This window comes from Stegodyphus dumicola, chromosome 9, assembly GCF_044657685.1.
Source record: "Stegodyphus dumicola isolate Sdum_Otavi_A_Nest chromosome 9, ASM4465768v1".
In the NCBI taxonomy this organism is placed as follows: domain Eukaryota; kingdom Metazoa; phylum Arthropoda; class Arachnida; order Araneae; family Eresidae; genus Stegodyphus; species Stegodyphus dumicola.
The window spans coordinates 113,890,058-113,906,520 of record NC_140776.1 but is presented as its reverse complement, the minus strand read 5'-3'; the positions used below and the strand labels follow the sequence as shown (position 1 = coordinate 113,906,520).

At 31.1% G+C, this 16,463-nt stretch overlaps 1 protein-coding gene across 7 annotated transcripts in view; it reads left to right on the top strand.

Moving 5' to 3' along the window:
- The window catches only part of TTLL15 (tubulin tyrosine ligase-like 15), a 102,077-nt gene extending 86,505 nt beyond the window's left edge, over positions 1–15,572 (top strand). For 5 of the 7 annotated variants that reach the window (XM_085823937.1, XM_035367072.2, XM_085823942.1 and 2 more), the window contains one exon: positions 8,149–15,572. In XM_085823937.1, the coding sequence (XP_085680063.1) occupies positions 8,149–8,262 (114 nt within the window). In that variant the 3' untranslated portion in view covers positions 8,263–15,572. The remainder of the gene's footprint in view (positions 1–8,148) is intronic. The other 2 variants (XM_085823938.1, XM_085823936.1) reach the window with 1 other exon arrangement.
- Positions 15,573–16,463: the final 891 nt, after the last annotated feature.

The following is a 16,463-nucleotide window of genomic DNA, read 5'->3' as shown; positions in this document are numbered from 1 at the left end:
ACAGATGTTATTGAAAACGAAAAAATTTCAATTGACAAATTAGTCGGTAGACACAGCAATTATAGGACTTGAACAGCGGAACTTTGTAACTGAACAAGAAATTATGTCTGTTTATAGAATTAAAGAGAATGTATTATCACATAAAAAACGAAGCAACTTAAACAACTTACATTGAAAGAAATGTTTAATAAAGTAAACAAATAAATATTCAGCTTTTTTTTTTTTTTTTTTGTAAATTTTGATACCATTTAGATCATAATTGTTCTTTATTTCATAAATTACGGTTTCATATTTTTAATTTTATAATTTCTGCATGCCATCTTACCAGATTTAAACTGATGATCTATAAATCGGAAAAATCGATAATCCGGAATCGCCCGACGAAGTCCCGACGAGTCCGGATTAACGACTTTTGACTGTATGTATATAGCTCATACACAAATGAATAAAATGATTAAAAAATCGAGGTCATTGTACCTGTTCACGGCTCACAATCACTCATTGAGTGTTCAGATTAGTAGTTGGTCAAACCGCCCCTGGCGGCAATGCATGCTTGAATTCGTCGAGGCAAGGAGTGGTAGAGGTTCCTAATGTCATCCTGCGACACATTCTACCAGAACTACACATTCTAATCTGGTGGCCTTCCATGTCCCAGACATGTTTGGTTGGTGAAAAGTCTGGTGAGCTTGCTGGACAGGGAAGACTTTCAACCACACGGAGACAGTCCAGAGATATGTGAGCAGTATGTGGCCTGATATTATTTTGTTGGAAAATGGCCCAAGGATGACGTTCCATGAAGAGTAATGCAACTGGCCGCCAGATTGGTATCAACATATTGTTGAGCTGTTAAAGATATATAGAGGATGACTAAAGATGACCTGCTGTCATAAGAAATAGCCCTCCACACCATCACACCAGGGGTTATGGCTGTCTTTCTTTGTAAAACAAAGGCTGATTGGGATCGCTGGCCCCATTTTTTCCAGACACGAACACAGTGCTTATCTGCTGCTTCAGGAGTGAAGCGGGATTATTCGCTGAACACTATAGGATGCCAGTCTGATGGCAGCTATAAGATGACTCCAGATGACACCGCCAATGTTGTGGGGTCAAAGGCAAATGTCTTAAAGACCTCTGTGAGTGTAACCCCGCCTAAGACGAGTGCCGTGAGATGGTGGACGGTACCATGGGAGATATAGACATGGCTGTAGTGTGTTGAATAGTCCGACAATGATACCATTGGGGCAGTTCAGGCCTGGCAAACAATCATCCTATCGTGCCTCGCGTTTGTGCTCCTTGGCCATCCAGAGCCTTTGTTTCGTTGGCAATTTCCTAGTAGCAACCATTGCAGCCCATATCTTTGCAGAGCAGTTTCTGTACACTGCAGGTAGTGGTCTATTGCTCTTTATGACCGTCCAGCTTCACGCAACTTTACAATGCGACTGCGTTCGAAGTTGTTTAGTTGTCTGTAAGGTCTTCGATATAGTCGTAATGGCATCTTTAGTTGCTTCTTTACGGAATTACAATGGTAGCAACGAAAAAAGATAAAATTTCCGCCTCTATTACTGGTTTTATACTTTGGGAATTGCACTCTAGAAATGCGTGCTATGATGGCAATTCCTGCTCATTTGCCTTGAAACTTTGATCATTTGCATGTTCAATCAAGATGTTTTTGCATACCAAATTTCGTCAGAATCACAAATGTCCTTCTTGGTGCTTCGATTTTTTTTGCAAAAGAGTGTATTATTCTAGAAACCCCTTTGCAGTAGTCGGAGATGACTACATAATGCGAGTTCACCGCATCTTTCATTACTGGCCCATATTTGTTTAGGAAGTGTACTGTGATACATCTCAAGCTATTTTTAATCACAGTCAAGCATTTCGCAGTATTTTGAAACAGCAATACGCCTTTCTTGAAAGGTTCTCCTTTCTTAAGCACTGCATAGTACATAATAGATCACTTTTGGAATAAGTTCTGTCAAGCACCTGCTGTAAACTCTCAGTTACTGTTTTTTGCACAAATGGTCACCAAGGCATTCAAACCCTACACATTAGGATTTTTGAATATGAAGTTATCCTTGCATGTGTATAGAGGTTGGCTGATGAACAAAGGTGATACTGAATGAAGTTCACCATCATGTTGTAAAGCATTTTCTCCCTCTTTATTGTGTGCCTATGTGGTGGAATTTGAATTATGTTGAGCTAGCAATCGAAAGGTCCAGAATTAGAATACAGTATAAAGTCTTTAATCCGGACTCGTTGGGACTTTGGAGATTCTGGATAAGGGTTTTTTCCGGATTATAGATCGTTAATTTAAATCTGGTAAGATGGCTTGCAGAAATTATACAATTAAAAATATAAAACTGTAATTTATGAAATAAAGAGCAGTTATGATTTAAAGGGTATCAAAAATAAAAAAAAAGCTTAATATTTATTTGTTTACTTTATTAAACATTTCTTTCAATGTGCACATGCGTAAAGCATACATTACACATAGTCAAAATTAGAAAATTGCAACCAGAAAACTATTTGATGTGTGTTCGTGATATTTATAATGACAAGGAATTTGATTTAGATCATATCAAAGATGGAGTACATCGAGATGATATACTACATTTAGTAAAGAATTATAAGCCAAATAAAATAAAAACATCTGCCATGAACATGAGGATAGTGCTGACAGATAAACTTCCAGTTCATTATGCGCCACGACGTTCCCCCCCTTCCCCATACACACAGAGCAGCGTGAAATTGATAAACAGATTTTGGAATGGTTAGAAAAACAAATCACCTCTCTGTCACTTTCTTCATGCCTTTATCCATTTTTTGTAGCAAGTCCACTTTTTGTTTAATGGACATTGAAACATGCTTTCGCTTTGTAAATCTTTTGGGAGCTCCAGAATTGGAAACTCTTTTTGACGTAATCAAAAGTTCAAGCTTACGTTTTATAAAATTGCTCTAACAGTCTGTAAAAAATAATAAGTCGGATCCAATTAGAAGATTAAGGAACAATGCAATCTGCAACATTAACTGAAATAAATAATTTTAGCCTAGCTTATACCATCCGTTATACATTAAAGGTGCATGCGTAAAGGTATTATGCTCATGCGTAAACACATGCGTGCATGCGTAAGGGTATTATGCGCATGCTTAAACACATTATGCATTTACACATGCACAGAAAGTTTGTAGCTTTGAGGTCCGGATTAAAGACTTTATACTGTACCAACTAGAGCACTGCACAGTTTTAATGTTGTTCACTTCAAAAACTTAATGGGTGGCAAGAAATACATCTGTTTACATTTGACAGCTATTCTTGTGAAAGCTGCTCATCACACTGAATATCTGTAATCCTAGATATGTTGTGGATTGTCTTGTACAACTGAAAAAACTTTAGACACAACTGACGCTCTTCTTGTGTCAGAGAAAAATTTAATCATTCTGGCAATAAAGTCTTTCATTATTAAAAAATATATATAAATAAAAAAAACAACAAACTTTCTGTGCATTTTTGTGATAATTGTATCATGTTCCTCTCTATACTTTTCAAATTTTTGAATTTTTATCCCCCTCATATTTTTTGAATTTTTATTCCCCTCATATTTGATTCGCCTTGTATATTGCATACCATGTAAATTTATGTTTAAGAATAAAATATGGAAATGCATTTAATTAAAGCCAAAGGAATAAAAAATTTTATATAATTAGGTCAAATCATTTTATAGATTGGGTGTGCGATTGGGTTTCAAATGAAATAAATTTAGTGATGCATTATACAGTCATAAGTCGTTAATCCGGACTCGTTGGGACTTCGGCGATTCCGGATTATAGATCATCAGTTTAAATCTGGTAAGATGGCATGCGAAAATTATAAAATTAAAAATATGAAACCGTAATTTATAAAATAAAGAACAATTATGATCTAAACATAATTTCTTGTTCAGTTACAAAGTTCCGCTGTTCAAGTCTTATAATTCCTGTGTCGAGAATACCAACTAATTTGTCAATCAAAATTTTTTCGTTTTCAATAACCTCTGTGTCACTTTCTCCACTATCGGAAGCGAATTATAATGACGAGGAATTTGATTTAAATCATATCAAAGACGGAGTACATTGAGATGAAATACTACATTTAGTAAGGAATTATAAGCCAAATAAAATAAAAAATCTGCCCCTGAAGATAAGGATAGTGCTGACAGATTTAACTTCCAATTCATTGCGCACCACGCCGTCCCCCCCCCCTCCGACCACAGAGCAGCGTGAAATTGATAAACAGATTTTGGAATGGTTAGAGAAACAAAGGATATGCCTTTATCCATTTTGTTGCAGCAATTCCACTTTTTGTTTGATGGACATCAAAACATACTTTCGCTTTGTAGATCTTTTGGGAGCTCCAGCATCGAAAATTCTATTTGACATAATCAAAAGTTCAAGCTTACTTTTATAAAATTGCTCTAACAGTCTGCAAAAAATAATAAGCCGAATCCAATTCGAAGATTAAGGAACAACGCAATTTGCTAAATACTCAAGTGCAAACACAAAAACGAGTGCAATTGTTATGAAATGGGTATGAAAAATAAATCTTTAAGTTATTGATTCCATTAAAACAGCTCCATTCTGTCTCTCTGTGGATGGAAGCAATAATACCTATGCAAATCTGTATCTAATTGTTGTTTCTTTTTTAAATCGAGAATCTTTAGAAATTAAGTGTAGTTTACTTCCTGTCCCCACTTCAGAAAGAAATCTCACAGGCTTTATTTATTTATTTTTTTTTAATCCTACACCCGCACTTTTGCTATTAAGCGACGAGCAGCACAGTAAAAAAGAAGAATGAAAATAAGAATTAAAACTAGCATCATCTAACATCATCTAAATAGGCTTTAATATAGCACAGCTAATTATTAAATCTTTACAAGAAAATACAATTCCTCTGGATAATTGCTTGGCACTGGGGGCCGACAATGCACTAGTAATGGTAGGCTTGGAGACTGGTTTTGCAGGCATCATAAAAAAAGAAAATTCAGACTTGCAAATAAGATGCACCTGTCTCATCTTAAATTTAGCAGTTGGAAAAGGGCCAACTTCTTTGCCAGTAAGTATGGATGAACACATTGTTAATATTTATTATTATCTTGAAACAAATTCTGAAAGGAAGGAAAAATTGAAATGATTCCAACAACTGCATAATAATGAAATAAAAAAATATTTGAAATATGCATACACATGCTGGTTACATTTAGCAAAATGTTTATCTGTAATCCTCGACAAGTGGAACTACATGCATTTAAGAATTAGTAATTGAACTTTCAGATATTAATTAATTACATAGTGATTAATTAACTTAATTACATTAAGTTAATTCATAGTGAAAAAAAAATTTTTTTTTCCTTTATATGTATTTTTATCATTGAAAATATTTTTGTCATTGAGAAAATTCTCCTGATTTCTTTAAAAAAAAAAAAAAAAAAAAAACTTCCTGATTTTTTACTGTTATAGGTTGGCAAGTTCGGCAGAATGTTGAACGCGATGTCAAATGTTTGAATGCATGCATTTGATTTTGATGCAAATATGCATTCAACATTAAAAGTATTTTCAAAAGCTCAAATGTCTGCTGCAAATACAATGCAATATGCCACAGACATGTGGTGAATGTAAGGGTCTCGTAGAGGCACATGTGTGGCCAGATCCTGACCTTCTTGTAGCTGAACCTTTCCGTGATCACTGCTGCCAATACGCATGCATAGATACATCCTGACAAGTCTTTCTGCAATATAGGGAAAAGAAATTCTATCTTCTTGTAACCCTATTATGCAGCCTTGCTCAAACTCGGAAAGCTGCTGATACTACCTTCTTCATCTCTTTAAAGGCATGTTTGATTCAAATCTTGCTCACAATACTCAATCTGGAAAATATACTCTTTTGCAAAAAAATCGAAGCATCAAGAAGGACTTTTGTGAACGTGAGTGACGAAATTTAATATGCAAAAACATCTTGATTGAGCATGCAAATGATGAAAGTTTCAAGGCAAATGAACAGGAATTGCGATCATATTGTGCATTTCTAGTGCACAATTCGTAAAGTATAAAACCAGTTACAGAGGTGGAAAATTTATCTTTTTTTTTTTTTTTTTTTTTTGCTACCATTGTAATTTTTAAAGAAGCAACTAAAGATGCCATTACGACAATATTGAAGATCTTACAGACAACTAAACGACTTTGAACGTGGTCGCATTGTAGGGTTGCATGAAGCCGGGCGGTCATACCGAGCAATAGGTCAACACCTGCAGCGTACAGACACTGCTGTGCAAAGACGTTGGCAGCAATGGTTGCTGCAAGGAAACTGCTTAAAAAATGAAGGCTCTGGAAGACCAAGGACCACAAATGTGAGACAAAGTAGGATGATTGCTCAACAGGCCCGAAGCGCCCCAATGGTATCATTGTCCACTATTCAACGCACAACAGCCACGTCTATATCTCCCGTGGTACCGTCCACCATCTTGCAGCACTTGTCTGAGTCGGGGTTACGTTCACAGAGACCTTTAAGACGTTTGCCTTTGACCCTATAATAATGGCAGAGTCATCTGGAGTGGTGTCACGGCTGATCATCATGGCTGGCATCGTATAGCGTTTAGCGATGAATCCTGCTTCACTCTTGAAGCAGATGACCACCGTGTCCATGTCTGGAGACAACAGGGCCAGCGGTCTCAATCAACCTTTGTTTTATAAAGGCATACAGCCATAACCCCTGGTGTGATAGTGTGGGGCACTATTTCTTATGACAGTAGGTCATCTTAAGTCATCCTCCATACATCTTTAACAGCTCAACAATATGTTGATACCCATCCTTCGGCCGGTTGCATTACACTTCATGGCACATCATCCTAGGGTCATTTTCCAACAAGATGATGCCAGGCCACATACCGCCTGCATATCTCTGGACTGTCTCCGTATAATTGATACTCTTCTTTGGCCAGCGAGGTCAGCAGATCTTTCACCAATCCAGCATGTCTCTGACATGGTAGGCTGCGAGATTCGAAAACCACAAAATATCGCAGATCTGGTGCGACAACTGATGAATGCTTGGCAGAATGTGTTGCAGGATGACATTAGGAACCTCTACCACTCCTTGCCTCTATGAATTCAAGCATGGGAGGTTGACCAACTACTAATTTGAACACTCAATGGTTGATTGTGAGCCATGAACAGGTACTATGACCTTGATTTTTTAATCATTTTATTATCTGTGTATGAGCTATACACGTATACAATTTCATCAAAAACAACCACTTCCTTCATGGTGCTTCGATTTTTATGCAAAAGTGTGTAAATAAAGCATGCAAGGTTTACATTGTTGTATTTAAAGGAAACATGATTTGCATTTTTATAGTGATACTACTAGCATCTTATTTGTTTAGCATCAAATTTGAATAGATGTCATTTTTCAGTTGTGCACACATGCCTCCCAGATTTCGTTTATCCCAGCATAACTCTTTCTTGGTATAAGGATTTCATTTTCTATCAGTGTATTTACTATTAATTAAAAATTATTTGATTGTATTTATTTTCACAAAGGTGATCTGTAAGTCAGATTGCGAATGATAACTTGGGAGGCAAAACATGCGGTAAAAATGTTTGCAAAGTCAATTTTGTTAAAGTATATTTTATATTTAATAAATTTTCTTCGATTTTTATGCAAAAGTGTGTAAATAAAGCATGCAAGGTTTATATTGTTGTATTTAGAGGAAACATGATTTGCATTTTTATAGTGATACTACTAACATCTTATTTGTTTAGCATCAAATTTGAATAGATGTCATTTTTCAGTTGTGCACACATGCCTCCCAGATTTCGTTTATCCCAGCATAACTCTTTCCTTGGTATAAGGATTTCATTTTCTATCAGTGTATTTACTATTAATTAAAAATTATTTGATTGTATTTATTTTCAAAGGTGATCTGTAAGTCAGATTGCGAATGATAACTTGGGAGGCAAAACATGCAGTAAAAATGTTTGCAAAGTCAAATTTGTTAAAGTATATTTTATATTTAATAAAATTTAACTTTCATATGTTTTCTTGACTAAGTACAGTTAATGGAATTATGTATTACAATACAATTACAATTTGTTAATAAGTTTTTGAATTACATCATAGGTTCAAGGAAATGAACTGATTATTAGAAATCCTGATGAAGTTTCTGAGATGAATTTGTTTATGGATACATGGTTCAAAGGAAAGTGTTTACAGGATGATACTTGGTGTAAATGAAAAAAATAATTAATATGATATATAATAGAGTCCCGCAAATTCGACTCCTGATATCTCAACAGTTTTTTAGGAACTTTCTTAAGATGTCTCTAGGCCAAACAGAGCAAATATTGCATACAGTACATATATTTATTATTTATGCATATGCCTCTTCTGTTCTCTTGAAAGATATGAGTGTTCTTTTTCTGTAATTTTTGCTTTTTGCACAGAAGTGATATAGACAGAATTGTGAAATAGTTGACTTAACTAAGAAAATTCCAGGCTGCGAAGAAATGGTCATGAAGTGATGGTGATGTTGAAGAATGGATGGGACAAGATGACAACTGTGAAAATTTAGGACACGAAGAAATACTTGCACTGGTGAAAGACAGTGTGGATAAAAATGAAGATGAATCAGAAAATGAAGAGTTTGAAGACAATGGAAAAGCTAAAGTGATGACCCTATTTCTTATAGGAAGGACTGAAGGTCCCTGAAGGAATGCTTTCATTACATGGAGGAGCTAGGTGCATCTAATGTGGACATTTTATTCCTCCATCGCCTACGGTATGAAGCAAATGATGATGGAATGAATGTGAAAGACAATCTACCATCAGATGTTATTTTTCTACCAAGAACTACTAATAATTTTTCTTCATTTTTGTATGTAAGATTTTTTACTCTATTATCTTAGGGTAATTGTTCTTCTTATGACTTCTATTGTGTTAGAACTTGACATAAAATACTCAACATTAATTGAATTGTATGCTGTACTTTTCTGTTTCCAATATTGTGCTACAAATGTCTAAATTTACAGTTAAATATTAAGAGTTCTGAAAAACCCACCGCTTATTCCTTAAAACTTGACAGTCTCTCAGTCCACATTATGTCGAATTTGTGGAACTCTACTGTTTTGTTTTTGTGTACTGATGTGTTATGGTTGTTACTAATTATATTAATTTCTCTAACATGATACTAAAGCAGGGGTGGCCAAAATCCTTGATAGCCCGAGCCATTTTTCAAAATTTGAAATTTTTCGCGAGCCACAATTAAATACATATTAAAAAGATATTAAAATTTTTTTTCCAGAAATTATATTTATTGAAAACATATAAATAAAAGTAAAAAATATGTGTATTGAATTTAAATATTAAAAATTAAATACATTTATTTTACTTCTCTTGATAAGTCTTTAAAATTTGGTGAGTAGTAATTCTTTGAGATATTGGTTAGTTAATACAGTAACAAAGTCCGTAATCCGGATGTCCATTATCTGGAATGATCTATAATCCGGACCTCAAAGCCACAAAATTTACGCATGCGCGCATTGAAAGAAATGTTTAATGAAGTAAACAAATAAATATTAAGCTTTTTTTTTTTTTTGTAAAATTTGATACCCTAATTGCTTTTTATTTCATAAATTACAGTTTCATATTTTTAATAGTATAATTTCTGCATGCCATCTTACCAAATTTAAATTGATGATCTATAATCCGGGAAAACCTCTAATCCAGAATCGCCGAAGACCCGACGAATCAGGATTATGGACTTTGTACTGTACTAATCGGTGTTTGGATTTCACGAATTTTAAAGTGGAATAATATGATTCACATCATTATGTTTTTCCGAATATTGAAATAATTCGATAAGCAGCCTTTTTTTATTCAGAATACTTAGATTCTGGTACAAATTTCCAAAATTCAGTAATCGGCGTCAGTTTATATTTTAATTGTAGAGCTTGATCTTCTTGCATCTCTATTAATTCTAATTCTCCAGATGCTTTTTGGGTCATAATTATATTGGAAATGGAAAACTCACCTTGAATTATGTTAATTTCAAATGGCTTCAGAAAAAAATTAAGAGACGCTGGATGGAAATGAAATTTGTTACAACGTTGCACTTAGTCTTTCATATTTGTTGTCTGTAATTTAAAAGACATTTTGAAATACATACAGAACAATAATAATTTTTTAAAATATAATAACACAAAAATGAAAAGGGAACTGGGGTACATTTATTGAGAGCCACAAATAATCCTTCAAAGAGCTGCATGTGGCTTGCAAGTGGCAGGTTGGCCACCCCTGTATTAGAGAATAAAGAGAAAGAGCATACCTTCACTACCAGTGCGTAACTTTTCATCTCATAGGTACTGGTGTTTGGTCTTTCAGATCATTATTTTTTTAATTTATTTTCTTTAGCTTGTGTTTTCATTTTACATTAGTTTTCAGAAAACATTTGTTCTATGGAGAAGCAAATGTATAATTACATTTATATTTTTCATTTTTAACTTCATCTTGTATTTTGTGTGATAAAAACAATTGTGTTCATAAATTGATCCTTAAATATTATAAATACACTCAATACTGAAAGAAATGAAATGTAAATTTTAAATGATTTTCTAGATTATCTTTTAGTAATGCCTGAATCCAAATTATGACATTTAGAGCACACAGTTTTCATATAGTCCAAATGAATAAATCCTTTGTTCATTTCATGGATATATTTTTTATCACACAGCATCTTTTTCGCGCTTAAAGTGAAAATTAGTAGCATTGCTACTACAAAACAGTATTATAATTTTGAGGGTTTATTTTCTGAACTGAGAAATGCTGCAACCTTAAAAATGGTAAACAAAAATAAATAAAACAACAAACAATACATAAATAAGATTGAATGAAATGTTAAAAAAAGAAACAAATTAAAATATTAATAAATTAATTTACACTAAAAATGAATAAGTAAAAATAAAATTATAATAAAAATAAAATGGAGTTTGTATAAATTAATAAACTGAAAAATGTGATCAAAATCAAAAGAAATACTAAATCAAGTGTAAGATGTGTGTAAATTAGCAGTAAGAAGATATGATACCAAGAATAAAAGAAAGGTAAGTATTTTAAGCAATATTCTTTATAGTCAGATAAAACTGCAGCTTTGTTTTGGCTTCTAATCCATTTAAAAGCCTTCTTGACTGAATGTTTACAGTCCATGAAATTTCTTGCAGAAAAGGTCACATTTTTTCTTTTGTTGTTCAAGTTTTCTGTCACATTTTGTTCACCCCAGGAAAAGTAAGACATAAATTTAATATGTAATATCAATAGTATCAGTTTTATTGAATGTTAAGTAAAATGCTGTAAAAATTATAGAATTTTCTCTTAATGTTGCAGTTAAGGTACACAGCAAAATATAAGAGCTCATCTCATTTGGAGCTTCAGTGCATTTTGGCTCAAAATTTGAAACGTGGAATTCGGCTGCAGTAGACTGTGTCTGAATTGAAGCCCAGGTAGTTACTATCTTTCCCCCCTGGTTTTGAGAGCATTATTAAAAAGGATTCCCTCTGTCAATGAAACAGAAGTAAAGTTCTTGCCCTATCAGTAAAACAAAAAATTATTTTTAGTACATTTAAGAAAAAAAGAAATGTGTAGCAAAATTGAGAAACATTCTTTTAACATGCTCAGCAGAAACTTTTTATAGCATATCCTATTTGATTTCAGAATTCATTTGCAGTCATGTAGATGAATGATGTTCTGTGAGATATAAAAGACAAAAATTGTTTTCATTTCAGTTAAATTTATATACTTTACTGAAATCTTTTACTACTAGTTTTCTGCTATGATCTGTGTATAAAATATTATTTATTTCAAATTATCCATCTGACTATTCAGGGAAGTCATGCAATCAAATGTAAGACTGCTAAGACTAGGAAACATAATTAAATATATGAAAACTGATGTATAATATATAATATAATTAACTTACTCCCCCTCACAAAACAAATTGGTAGTTCTATCTATGTCAGTGGCAATACCAGTTTATCATATCATAAAACACCTGATCACAGCATTAAAATAAAGAGAAATTATTATATATTTCAGTGAAAGTTGTGCTGTACACAAAAGTTTAGGTGCCTAGTTGTATATGTCTTGTACGATATTCACTAATTTGTAAGTATGGGATCCGTGAGACCAAGATACCAGACTAGTATTAAAAAAAATTACGAGTATTAAAAAGTTAATTAAGAACTATATTAATCAAAATGAATTAAATGATGATATAACTGCTATTAATTGTGATAAAGGTTGTACTTACTGTTGTTATATATCCAAGGAAAGGTTATTGTTCTATTTTATACTTTTACAACACGTAATTCTATATAAAAATGCTGTATTATATTAGTATAGAAAACCATTTTCTATTTACTTCTAACTAAATAGTTTGAGAGAATATATATTTGAAAACATAGTATGAGGATTATGGTTTTGTTTAGTAGTACTTACTGTACTTGTTGTTGAGTAGAACCTATTTGACATTTACTCATTCTGCATTTATCATTATGCAGTTTATCCCAATTTTTAACATCAACAGGTTGCTTATTTTTTATGCACTGTGAAACATTACATGGGAACCTAGCTAGTGAATAGTTTTATTACAGGAAATTTAGAGTTAAATTTTCAAAAGAATTAAGTTATTTTGGATATTTATTTATGTCAGTATGGTTGTGTTATTATTGAAGTAGCTTTTTCTGTTTTTGTTGAATAATTTTATTAAAAGTGTATGATACAGTGCATATAGTTTTTTAGATATGGATTTGAGAGTACAATTTTCTTCTTAGTACTTATACAAATGATTAAAAGATACATTCAAATTTTTGAAATAAAATGCTTATTTATATTAATTCATGTATATATAATTTTACCATTTTTTTACATGAACTTCTAATTGCACTCCTTGCTTGAAGCAACTATAAGTTTTAAAAAATTGTTGTTATAACATAAATTCCATGCTTTAGAATTTTGAAATCTTTAATTCTGAAAAAATTTCTTTAAGAATTCAAGAAAATAAAATCATATGTATTACTTGAATGTAAAATAATGCCTTAAACTTACTTATTAAATTCACTGCAGATGATTTTGCTGCAATCTTACAAATGTCTGCAGACATTTACGTCATGATTTTCCCAGTTAAAAGTGAAGATATTAATGAATCTGAATATTTTATATTTGAAAAAAAAATGATTAGCATAAAAAGATTAGATAAATGCATACTTCACAGAAAAATTCATTTTGCAGTTTCCGTTTAATGTATAGCATCTATTCACTTTTATAAATCAATGTACATTTTATAAGACAATGTACAACATACAAAAGTTTAGTGCCATTTATTATAATTAATAGTCGCTGACTGTCCCAAAACATTCTAATTTTTGTTTTAACTATTTTTTCCTTTCATTTAATCATTGGGTGAAAATTGAATTTATTATTTTGATTCTTTGCAAATTTTGTGATCGTTAAAATTTAATATAATTATTTTATACTACTTAAGAAATATTATTCATTTGCCCTGAAAATTAAATTTGTTGCGACCATGCTTTTTCTTTTTATCAACTATCAGTATACTTAATCCCCTTACATATTCTTTGTCTCTTAAAACTTTCATACAATTTTTAATAATTTTTTCAATCTTTTAAATTATAATTGAATGCAATATATTTATACTCTGCTCATATGCATTTTCAAATGTGAGAATAAATGTGAAAAAATATTGAGAAACCTACAAATAATAATCTTTTCATCATATTTATATATATGTGCAACGAATGCCAAATGGTATTTATAATTTTTGAATATTTTTCATTTCTCAAGAAATTTTGCAACTGCTTCATGAGAAATCATTTGATATTATTATACAGAATTAAATTCAATTGGTTCAATTTAAAGCATAAATCATATAGCACTGTGTACTTTTAATTTTTTGCTTCATGTTGTACTTTTATCTTTTTTTTTTAAACTGAAAAACATGCAGATGATGTATTTTTAACAGTAAATACATAACAAAAATTAAATTTTATTTTTTAATTAAAAATACCTTAAATATTTATAACAATAAATTGGTGCATACAGAAACTAAATCTTCACTATTACATAACTATTTATTTTAAAATAAATTTTTAAAAATGTATCCTCAGGTGATTGGAACAAATTTTTGAAAATGCATCCTCAGGTGACCGGATCAAGTTTTGGGTAATAAAATGTTTAGGGATTTAACATGACTTACACCTTAAGGGAAACTTGCTAATGCTGTTTTTATCGTTACAATTAAGATTGTTTGTCACTGCTTTCAGTGTAACTTTCCTTTTACTACTCATACCCATTCCTTAACAGTTTAAAAATTTTATGTTTATTTTGATAACGTAGGTTTTGAAGAAGTTTTAGAAATAATCAAATTTTTGTTTATGTATTAAAGTTGCTAGATCCCCCTCCACTTTCATAGAAGAAATCAAATTTAATCTTTAAAAATTTAATTGGATATTAATTTTTTTCTTTTTGAGAAATTTAAACTATCTTTTTGTCAAGAAGGAATCCTTGCACCAATTGTCAATTGATAAAATTTATTAGAATTAGTTTTCAATTTTTTAACACATTAAAAATTTATGTTTGCAACTTGAACAAAATGCTATAAAATATTTTTAAGCTTTTTGTTTAAGAACACTTAAACAGTACACATTTTATTAAAAACGCTTTGTTTTAAGCAAGAGCCAACAACTTAAGCTTATATAATTAGTATTTTTCAAATTCAGTTTATTCATCTCATTGTAATAAGTTCTAATGTAATAAATAGGCTAGTAATAATCTTTGGAATTTTCATTATTTTAGGGTTGAAAATAGTTAATCTTCTGTACTAAATAAAGACATAAAAGTTGAAAATAATTGTCATTAAAAGGTAAAGTGCATCTGAGAAAAAGATTGATTAATTTGGGCAGAAAATCTTTTTAAATTGAAGAGCAATTAGTTATAAATCAGATTATTTTAAAATTAAAGAGGATTGCAAAATTTATATTATCTTTCTGCTGAGTGCCTATTATATACTTGAAACAATCATTAGACTAGAGCGTAATTGTGATATTATAAAAATATCCTGTTCATTATTTTAAAGAAGGAAAAGGGAGCATTCACAAGTATTATTTTTGATATCTTGTGCATATCGTTTAATATACATATACAAAAGTTTACAATTAATTATATTTGTGATATATATTTTTTAAGTAAGAATTTCTTCAATTTCAACATATTGGACTTCACAAGCTATGCTTAGTGCCATTTATTGTATTTCATAACATGAGAGTGTTCAAAATGCTTATCGATTACATGTATTGTTTTTATATTTTTATGAAATCAAATATGAATATTCGTTCATTGTTTGAAGTATTCATAAACAAGATTTGATTTAAATGAAATATTTTTAATAGTGAATGTTGTTTAAATGTTTTTAAAAATTTACAAGTGTTTTTTGTAATTTTTAATTAGAAATTAATAAATATTTTTGAAACTATAAATGTTTTACCATTGTTTTTTTATATCTTACATTATGTTCTAATCTTGTGAGTCTGAAAATAGATAAATGAAAAAATAAGAGATTGCTTAAAAATCTTGAAGTTTGATAATTGAAAAGCTGTAACCAGCTATGAATACTACAGTTATGGCTGGTTAGTTGTATGGCATGGTTATCTTTTTTTAACCAAAAAATTTCATAGATTGATAATTAACACTTATGGCATAACTTAATAGAAAATAGTACAAAGAAAGGCACATCTGTTGTGTAATAAATTACATAAAGATATTTTTGCCAAAAAGTGTAATTTTTTAGATCATTTGAAAAACTATCTGTAGGTGAAAGTACCGAATAAAATTTTACATTTGTTCATTGTAGTATAATTTACATATTAATGCTCATTTTGATGTTGAAACAAAGTCCACCAATAAGTTTGTTTCATCTTTGTTCTTTTGACAATAAACTCATAATAGCAGTTCTAAAAAAATCTGCTCCCTCTGATGAAATTCTAATTTTCAGAATTTTATAATGAATATATCTATTTTGATGTAGTATCTACATCAATTTAACAATCATATGATGAATTCTGTAATTTTACTATTTTTAAAATTGAAGGAACTGTAAACTATATAGGGAATGTTGCATAGGTCCCCCCTACCCGAACAGGTATGCTTTGAAGTTCAAACTTTGAATTTGTTTTTTATTTATTTCCTATTTTGTGTGAATTTAATGAACTTTTGATTAAAATCTTTGTGTTGCCACTTGGCAAAGTGTAAGATATTTACCATTTAATATACATATACAAAAGTTTCTAGTTTCAGATTTAACTAGCAAAACTCAGTGATATAAATGAAGTGTGTTGCCACTCTGCAAAATGCAATATATTTGTTTTTTG